The 10,289-nt window shown below is 36.6% G+C and overlaps 1 protein-coding gene across 1 annotated transcript; it reads left to right on the forward strand.

Annotated features, from left to right (window-relative positions):
• The first annotated feature begins 9,932 nt into the window (after positions 1 to 9,932).
• On the forward strand, positions 9,933 to 10,289 carry LOC138888333 (uncharacterized). Its single transcript, XM_070170185.1, has one exon. The coding sequence runs from the start codon at positions 9,933 to 9,935 to the stop codon at positions 10,287 to 10,289; it is 357 nt and encodes a 118-aa protein (XP_070026286.1).

Genomic DNA, 10,289 nt, shown 5'->3' on the forward strand with positions numbered 1-10,289 from the left:
TACGTACGCACGAGGTGATGAGAGTCCGTGCGTAGCTACTATTATGTGTAAGTCCGGGTAGTCTAGGACCCAAAAGCATGCTAATCTTGGAATATTTGTAATCTTGTTGACATTTTGAATTGCTTAAATCATATCGGATTAGTAAATGAATTTCTAAAAAGATTTAAACTTCATTTTCAAAAATCTTTAAAAGAGAATTGGCGTTTCCTTAGATAATTGTTCCCTGTTGACTTCTTGATTGATTGTCTGTGTGTGTTTAATTTTGGAATAGGCCGAACGCCTCGGTAGATTAAATAGATGCATCTATGGTTCACGCCATTCGACCCTCTGGCAGTGCACATTTTTAAATATTGTTGGATCGGGCCGTACGACCTCGACATGATTTGCGCTTACTTGTATTGCTTGCCTTGAGAATTATTGATATTGATATATGCTCTCCCCGGCTTGAGATAATTGAAAATTTATAAATTATGAATCTGGAGACTTTTAATATAAAAAGAAACTTTTACTTGTTCGTGTCTTGTTTGAAATTACTGTCATTCTTAATAAATCCATGATTATTCGCATTAATAATATATTACTAATTGACTGCTAGTAAGTGTCGAAGTCGACCTCTCATCTCTACTTCTTCGAGATTAGACGGGATACTCATTGGGTACACGTTGTTTTCGTACTCATACTATCCTTGCTGTGCATTTTTGTTGCACAGGTTTATGTGTGGCTAGTGGCTTAGTGGCATAGCGGCATGGTTGATACGAAAACTTAGATGAGTTGCATATATCGAGACGTCCGTAGCTAGCAGAGTTTCCTTCAGAGGATTGTATTATATATTTGTTTCTGTCCACTTGTATTCCGGATAGTTACTGTATTTTATTTTATTCCCTAGTAAATGCTCATGCACTTGTGACACTGGGTTCTGGGATGTCTATGGATTTATTCAGAGATTTAAAATTGTTAAATGTTTCATTAGTTATTTAGTGAAATTTATTATGTATTGTTTAAACGTACAAAGGAAGTGATTTCAGAAATATTCAAAATGAGAAGTTACTAGTTATTTGTCGTTGGCTTGCCTGACAACGCTGTTCGGCGCCATCACGACCCTTAGTGGATTTTGGGTCGTGACAAATATCTTCGATTTTGAACATAGTTTATTAATTATGAGAACCGACAATTTAACCTTCTGTGCATAAGCTAAGACTCCATACATTAAATTATCCAAAACATAAATAAAAGGACACACATGTAACAAATGATCTATTTAAAATAGTACTTTATTGAATTGAATAAATTAAATAAATAATTATTCTATAAAGAATAAAATAAAATACTATATTTAAACCGCATGGTTAATAGTATATCCCAATATCTGGGGTGGATCCAGTTCAACTTAATCCAGTACTTTTGTTGTGAAGTATAAATTTAAGCGTAAAAATTCATTAAACTTGAAATAATTATTAGATACGAACCCATAAATTTAAAAATATAATAGATTCAATTTTAAAAACCTTAAAGGTTAAACCCATAGAGTTTAAATCCTGAATACGCCTATACGATGGTCGATGTGTGATCTAGTGTAAGGTCGATCAGTGTAAATGAATTTTTACAATACAAATGTATATAACTTCAAACTGTATTGGTCAAAATCTGACGATGCGGTCGACCCAACCGAGATCACGTCCAAGCAGCGAGACAGTGAAAAACGATATGGTTTGCTCCAAACCTCGTACTCACAACATCCGCCATGTCAAAGAACAATACTCAAGGAACGACGAAAGCGGACGTGGTATGAAAGTGCATTGACCCAAGGACATAGTAAAGATTCCATAACTATATATAGGAAGGGAACCTTCCTAGAAATGGGGGCTTCTCTCTCTCTCTCTCTCTCTCTCTCTCCTCTCCTCTGTAATCTTATTAGGAAAAGAAGACAAAGCAATCTTCCATTGATTATGTAAAATATTCATCTCCATCGATTAGTGAGAGAAGAAATGAAAAACCTCAAAAAGATTGATCGCCCCTATTTCATCTTATGCATTATTTTCTGATTTGCTTATGGATATGGAGTCTATTATGTTTGAATAAGATTTAACTCTTCATCTTCTTTAATTGTATTAATCAAAAAGGTTTCAATATCTTTTTGGTTAAACAATTTGGCGTCGTCTGTGGAGATTTCTTAGTGAAAAATTCCTAGTCTCCTCCAGATCAAAAATTAGAAACATAATCACCCAGCGAAAGGCACGGTAAGTAAACCTCACACGCCAACCTAGGTCATACAAGCAGAAGTTGCAACTAACATTCTTCCCCGCACGCCGGGCAGCCCATGAACCAACCAAAACAAGCCTAGCCCGCACAGGACGAAGGCACAAAAAAGAGGGGGAAAGAGAGCTGAATACGGTTACCGAATTCAGAAAGTGCCACCCCCATTAACTATTGAAACACCAAGCAAAGCGAGCAATGCCACAGATGCACCTTCATTCACCAACTCATCGAATCGGGATAAGAAGAACATCATCCTGGCCCACCTTCTGTTGTTTGCTCAAACAAGAACGCAAGCACCGTGCGGACGAGCGAGCAAGGAAACATCCTAACTGAAGAATGGAAAATTACTACAAAATAACCAAAATATCGTCCACCAGACAAACCCAACTCCTAGGGAATCATACCCCTCAAGTGATACCCCTGTGAGCACGTGATTTTTGCCCTATATGAATTACTCCTATAAAATCCAAGAAAATAGATTTTTTCCAATTATTTTCAATTTTATAGGATTTTTGTAAGAACTTTTGTTAATTGTTTGCATTTCTGTGCATGTTTACTTTTATTAAAATCATGAAAAAATACCAAAAATGTCATGCATTGCATTTAAATTTTGTCTCCATGTTTTCAGGATTAATTAGTTAATTAATTGCTTTACTAAATTGAAAATCACAAAAAATTGGTTCATTTTTTACATTTTTTTTAATTCTTAGAATAGTGATTTTTCTCTTTTAATTTAGGATCAAGTAATTGTTATAAATATTATAATTAGATAATTAGTTTAATTTTATAATTTAGAATTAATTTAGAAATTTAATTTAGAATTTTTAATTAAAGAAAAACGAAGAAAAGGAAATAAAAAGGGAATTGAGAAAAGGGGGCCAATTGGGCCAATTTTCCATCCCAAATCAGGCCCAACGCTCTAAACTTGTCCAACTAGCCAACACCCAAATCCGCCCCAACTCATGCCCCGACCTGCCTCTGACCCTCCCCACTACCCCAAAATATATAAACCCCATTATAATATTTTCCTAAAACAAACCCTAGATCCTAAGAGCCCAGAAACAGCGCCTCTCTACTATGCATCTTCTCTATCAGCTGAGTCGACCCTAACTCGCCTGAAAACTCAGGCGAGTTCACTCACACGGGCCCCATCTTCACCACGTCACCAATGATTTTAACCGTTTCTGATAAATTCCCTCTCTCTCACATGCCCTCTCTTTGGTTTATTTTCGGATTTTTACTCCTTCGGATGGAAATGAGAAAAAATGAGGAGCGTTGGATTGAATTCAATTTGATCCATTCCCTCTATTTGTCCGTTCTTTCATCAAAAGAGGGGTAAAAAATCAGATTTGTTGGGAGATTTTTTTTTGGAGATTTCTTGGAGAGGAGGGCAAAAGGTTCGAGAATACCTGAATGCCTATATAAGAGAAATGATATTTTCAGAAGAAGGGGAGGATTTTTGAGAGATTTTTTTTCGGAGAAAAATTGAAGGAAGAAAATTAAGGTTCAAAATCTTCTTCTTCTTTTCCATTGTTCTTCTTCATTTTCTTATACCAGAACAGAGAAAAAATATTATTGAGTGTTCCATGATTTCACTTTGATGTCAACTTTTGTTTAGAATTTCGAAATAATAAAGTTTTTTTACTTCGATTATGGATTTTGGGCGAAAAATGGAATTCGTCGAAAAGTTTGAATCTGTTGCTGTTTATTGAGCTGTAGATATTCTCTTTGGTTCTGTGGTTTTTTCATTCCTCAGAAATCAAAGATTTATTTTTCTTTTTCTTTTGTTGTGTTGCTCTCAAGGTATGAAATTTCGATCTTTTTGTATCGAGTGTGTTAAGAATGTTACAACTTTGAGAACTTGCATCTATGATCTGTTCATTGGTTAATGAATCTATCTTGTAGTGGCTTGCCATCTCTCAGTTCAAATGAATGCCTATTTTTGTTCAAATGAATATCTGCTATGATTGTATAGTTCACATGAAGTATGTCCTTTTACTAATGAAAAAGTTTGATTAGCTCTTTTGATGTCTCTGCAAAGCTTTCTTGCTAATGTTATTTGAATTGTACTGGTATACGCAATCCATGCATATCTTTAGGTTTAGATGAATCCAGTCCATGCTATTTCGCAGTTGTAGGTCTATTCTTGTTTGCAAAGGTTTGAATGTCGATTCATGTTCGAGCTAAATCTAAAATGATGTCTGAAATTTTGTTTGCCTTTTCTGGGTTCGAGATACGTTTTTGCGTCTGATCGTATGCTCCTGTTGGCTTATTATGCTGAAATGTTTGTTGTCTTTTTAGAATAGTGCTGTTAGTTAAGTTAGATGGAGTTAAGTCATAAAAGCGTTGCTGAGTATTACAAGTGATTTGTTGCAATGAGCATACACTTTGTTCTTCATAAATGCATATCCAAGCTCATGTCAAACCTTGAGTTCTTTTGAGAATGTGTTGAAGCAGGACTTTAGTCTGAAACCAGTATTCCTGAGAATGATCGGTTGGGTTCCGAAATGCTTTGTATAGTGTAGTTAAGTATTAAGTCGCTAGTTTGTTTTCAGTCAAGTTAGTTGAAGTTTTAACATATCATTATGTTCAATTTAACATTTCATGGCCTATAAATAGCTCAATTGTTTTAGTATTGACATCCAGCTTTGCCTTGCTTGTGTGTGTCTAAGCAGCCAAAACTCAAGAAGGTCTTCAGTTTAATTTTGGGTCTGATGAGTTAATTTGTTTGATGCAAGGCCCAAAATGACCAAATCTGGTTTTCTTTGGTTTTGGGCCTAATTTCAGGACTAAGAGTCATCTGCCTCAGCCTTTTCTTTTTTTTTTTGCCCAAAAAATGACTTGTGCTGCAGAGTTTCATCATATTGTTGGGCTTGTTTTCTGGCCCAACTAAACCGCTGGGAAGGGTTGGCTTTCCATTCCAAGTCGTGGGCTCAACCTCGAATCCAGCCCAATGTGTTTTTTGTTAAAACATCAGCTGGTCCACAATTGGTTTAATCTTGTTTAATGTAATTGGACCCGTTAATTTATCTCAATGCTTTAGATTAAATTTTAGAGGTAGATTAATCAAGGACTTTATAATCCTCTAATTGAACGTAGTTCTTTTCTTTAAAATAAAGTGAGGTTATCTTAATTAAATAACCTATGGCCCTCATAAATGTTATAATTAGAAATTAAAAATGATATTCGTAGTTTGCTTTAGGCACGTTTAATATACCATTGTAGTTGTGTATACGTTCACGTGAAATAATTACGATCCTAAAAACAAAACCGGAGTATGCATTCGTGTAACTTTGGCCAAACTTTCTTAATAATAATAAAGCGTTATTAATTGTAGACGCATTCGCGTGACATGATTTTTTTACGTGCCAAACGAAATGAGTACACGTACGCGTGACTCGTTTTAGGATAATTTCTTAATTAAAAGAGGTAAAGCACATAGGTTTCTTAAATAAGTAATTAGACAATTTGATTAAGCCAAGTATGATCAAAGCAACCGTGCTAAAACCACGGAACCCGGGAATGCCTAACACCTTCTCCCAGGTTAACAGAATTCCTTACTCGGATTTCTATGTTCGCAGACCATAAATAAGAGTCAACTTACTCGATTCGGGATTTTAAACCGGTGACTTGGGACACCATAAATTATCTCAAGCGGCGACTCTGATCTTTAATAATAATCCTGTTTCGATTGTCACTTAAATTGGAAAAACTCCCTTATATCCTTCCGGGGGTAGAAAAAGGAGGTGTGACAGCTCTGGCGACTCTGCTGGGGACCGAACCCAGAATCTCTGGTTCAGGGTTCAAAAATTCGAGTTTGTTAATATGATTTTTACTTAGCTTTATTTATTGTTGATATTACTGTATTTTGTGAACTTAATGTGCTAATTGCCGTCTATTTATCGCTTTGATATTATTTGAATTGTATATAACTGTTTTCTTACGCCACCCCTCTGAGTATTCTAAAAATGGTGCACACGTTGGCGTGTCCCACTTTTTCTGTAGAAGTCATACCAAATAGAACGAGGTTGGGCCAACAACAAGGCCGATAGACTTTAGTGCTCCCGGTACGTTGCCCCCTCTTCGGCTCGAGTAGTCCGCTCGGGTAAGCCAGGTCAAGAACACAACCCCATGTTTAAACTTAGAATAACATATCCTCATGTCGGATCCCTAGTAGGCACGTTTGTTTGTATCATGTGCATTTGACTTTGGGGACTCAACCCAGGGGTTGGGTCCGTCTAGGATAGGTGTACTCAAAAATAAAAGACCATCCTGATGCATCCTATGTGCTACATATTGCAATCTTCAAGGGTAAAAGGGTCATTTGGAAGACCAATGATAGTTGAGGGCAAAGGAAAAAAAGGAAAAGAAAAAGAGGGTGAAGTGTGAAAATAAAGAAAGTAGGGCCCAGTTATGTTTTCTTTCACATTTTTGTTAAGAAAAGAAAAAAACATGAAAAAATTCAAAAATATTTTTTTTTGCACTTTTTCATCATTTTCCTAAAATAAAAGAAGGGAAAAGAAAATCCAAAAAGAGTTTACATGTTTCATCATTTTTCAAAAAAAAAAAAAAAAAGAGGAAAAACATATTTTTCTCTAAATTAATTGTTGTTTTTTTTAATTCTCGCCCGTATCCAATCTGCCCAAACTACGCATACCTGATTTTTGTCTTTCAGGGCGTGATACTTAGGCAGCCCACATAGGGTCCGGTCTTCCTAGTGAGTCTTAGGTTCTTGGCTTCGCGGGGTCTTAGTCAAATCTTGTATTTTTAGCCATTTTTAGCCACATAGGTTAATTTTTAAAAAATAGTCACAATCATGTCTTGAATGTATCCAACAGGAAGAGTTATTGTCTCACATAGCATTCTAGATCTTTAACTTTATTTGGTCTTAATTTTCTCATACAGGTGTGGATTTACTTATCGGAGTTTGAGCATGACAGAGCCCCATGACCATCTAGTCAGGATCGCTCATTCAGGAGTAGATTAAAAGGAGATTTTCTTTTCTTTTTTATATATTGAGTCTGTTTTTCTTTTTATATTGTCTTTTACCTTCTAGTTTTGTATAGTAATGTCGAGTTTTTTTTATTATTGTACTTTCTATTTTGCATTTGAAAAGTGTGTTATAAATCAAAAGTCCAAAAAAAAAAGAGATGTTGCATTTTATATTTCCGTTAGAAATTTTCTTTAGAATACTAATTCTAGGAATAAAAAAATCATTTAAGGTGGTTTTCCTTTATTGAATTAATATCTAGAACTCAAAATAAAAATTATTTTTATATTTTCTTTAGTTATTAAGACTAAAAAAAGGAATTTTCTTTTAGTACCTCTTTAAAAGTTTTATTTAAGATATTAATTCCAAAAATCCAAAAAAAAAAAGATTTTCTTTTGAGGTTGTTCTTTGGGAAATTAATGGGAAAAAAATTCTTTTTGTTTTAACTAGAACTTTAGGACATTGTACATAGAAGAGAGAAAAAAAAAAGCATACTTTATCTTTAGTTTATTCTTAGTGTTTCTCCCTTAGGCAATCAAATTGAAATCCAAAAATATTTTTTATCTTTTTCATTTCTTGGGTCGAAATCTTTCTTTTAGGATATCAAATGAAAATTCAAAATATTTTCTTTATTTCTAGAACATTAAGTCTAGAAAATTCAAAAAGAAAGAGGATTTGCTTCTTTTATTTCTCTTTTCTCATCAGAATAGTCATTAAGGTAAAAAAAGAAAAAAAAGGAAAAGAAAAAAAGAGAACGTTAGTATATTCTCGATTTTACCGAACTACGCATATCTGATTCTCACCGGATGTGGGATACGTAGGCAACCTACATAAGGTTCAGCCTTATTTTTCAAAAACAAAAGAGAAAAAGAGTAAATGGTCAAATAAATGTAGTGAAAGGTTTTGGTCAAAAGAATAAGCCGATCCAGCTTCGGATATGTCTTAAGCTGCTCTTGCCGGGATAGCCTCAGAGTATCCTCAGTTGTCGAAAGGCTATTTTCATAAAGAATGGATAAGTCTGTCGGTAAAGTGTCATTATCCATAAAGTAATTATCCCCGGCCTCAAAATTTGTTTGGAATTGTGAAGGGGCCATGTTTGCAAAAACGACCACTTTTGCTAAAATAGCATAGAGGGGAGTGAGTCATGGTCCGTTGATTTTTCTTTTAGAAATTGAAAAACCTGTTTTGAAAAAAAAAAATCCGCTAGAGTCAAACCTAACCTTAACCTTCCACAGGTAAAAATGAACACTGTCCAGAATCCGTCAGAGTTGGTCATAGAACAGGCTCAGCTGCAGCTGCGCATGGTGGAATGATCTAGATGAAGATGGTCGGGATTGGGTGAAAGAGCAGTTGGGTGCCCTTGTAAACATTCTAGAAATCAAACCACGAGAAGATCTAATCAAGGCTTTGGTAACTTTTTGGGACCCCGTCCACAATGTTTTTCGCTTCTCGAATTTTGAGATCACCCCTACTCTGGAGGAAATGGCCGGGTATATTGATATTGGACTGGACTTGGGGAAACAACAACTTATATTCCCAAGGGCTCCTTCTGTGCACGAGTTCTTTGACCTTCTGAATATCAATAAACAGATGAAGAAGGCTCATGTAAGCAAAGGGTGTTGTTCTTTCTACTTCTTGTACTTCAGGTTCGGGCACTCAGCTAGGTTCGAAATGCATGAAAAGGGTTTGAACAACAAACAAGATAAGGGCCTCTGGCAAATTCATTGTCGGTTCGCTTTCATTGTGGCGTTTTTGGGAATTATGGTCTTTCCAAATGCAGAAGGGACAGTGGATATCCGTATGGCCAGAATTGCACAAATCCTCATTACTAAGAAAGATCATACACTTGCGCTGTTAGTGCTAGCATACATTTACCGAGCATTGACATTGTGCAAGGACGGAGCTCAATTCTTTGAAGGTTGCAATATTCTTCTACAAATGTGGTTGATCGTGCATCTCCGCCATCACCCCAAATTTATGAGCTATGGTTCGAGCACAGATAACTTCATCAAGAGCTATGAGGAAAGGGTGAAGGACTACAATGCTCCAGAAGGGTTTGAAGCCTGGGTCTCCTAGTTGAAAGCTCTCAAAGCAAGTCAGGTCGAGTGGACTATAGGATGGCTTCCGATGATAGAAGCCATATACATGACGACTACCAAGGGTTACCTAATGTTGATGGGTTTGAGGAGTGTCCATCCATATGCACCGTAGAGGGTCTTAAGGTAGTTAGGAAGATATCAGGTGGTGCCCGAAGATGAAGATCTAACCACCCAGGTCATTGAGCTACATCCAGAAGCTGCATTGCCCGAAACCTTAGTTCAACAGGATTGGAATGGTTGCCGGTATTTGAAAAATAGCACCCAGGTACCAGATGTTGCAAAGGGGGAAATGGATCCAGATTACGCTGCTTGGTTTGAGAAAAGGTCCTGTGCAAACAATGAGCCAGAGCTTGAGCCCGAGCCCGAGCTAGAGAGGCCTTCCAAGAGACCTCATGTTCAAGCTTTTGATGATCCAAGAAAGATTGGCCTGGGGAGAAAAGGAGAAAAAATATCAAGCCGCGATTCACACCTTGGAAGAGAAACTGAGAAACATGGAATTCAATAAGGATCTCCAGGCACAAGAGGCTGAAGGTGAAAGAAGAAGGTTGGCCCAAGAAAATAAAGATCTCTGAGCCCAAGTTCGAAAAATGAGAATAGCTGCTGAAAACCCGGGCAGAAGCAGAAAAGATGAAAAACTCATCTACAGCCTTACGCAAAAAGTACGTGACTATGAGGATGATTTGCAAAAGACTGAAGCTGAACTAGCCGATGCCCGAGCCAAATTAGCTAAGAATGCAGAGGGATGGGCCAGTTTCGTTCGGCAACTGAAGGAGAAGTACAACAAAGGAATGGTGGGTCTAAAGAAAAAGGTCAATGTTCTTGAGAATGAAATGGCCAAGCAGGCAAGAGACTTCAAAGCAGAAAGGGAGCACTGCTATGCCCTGATGTCGCAGCTAGAAAAAGACATGCAGCAGCTTCAAGAGCAAAATCATACAGCTGAATAA

This window comes from Nicotiana sylvestris, chromosome 3 (genome assembly GCF_000393655.2).
Source record: "Nicotiana sylvestris chromosome 3, ASM39365v2, whole genome shotgun sequence".
NCBI classification, from domain to species: domain Eukaryota; kingdom Viridiplantae; phylum Streptophyta; class Magnoliopsida; order Solanales; family Solanaceae; genus Nicotiana; species Nicotiana sylvestris.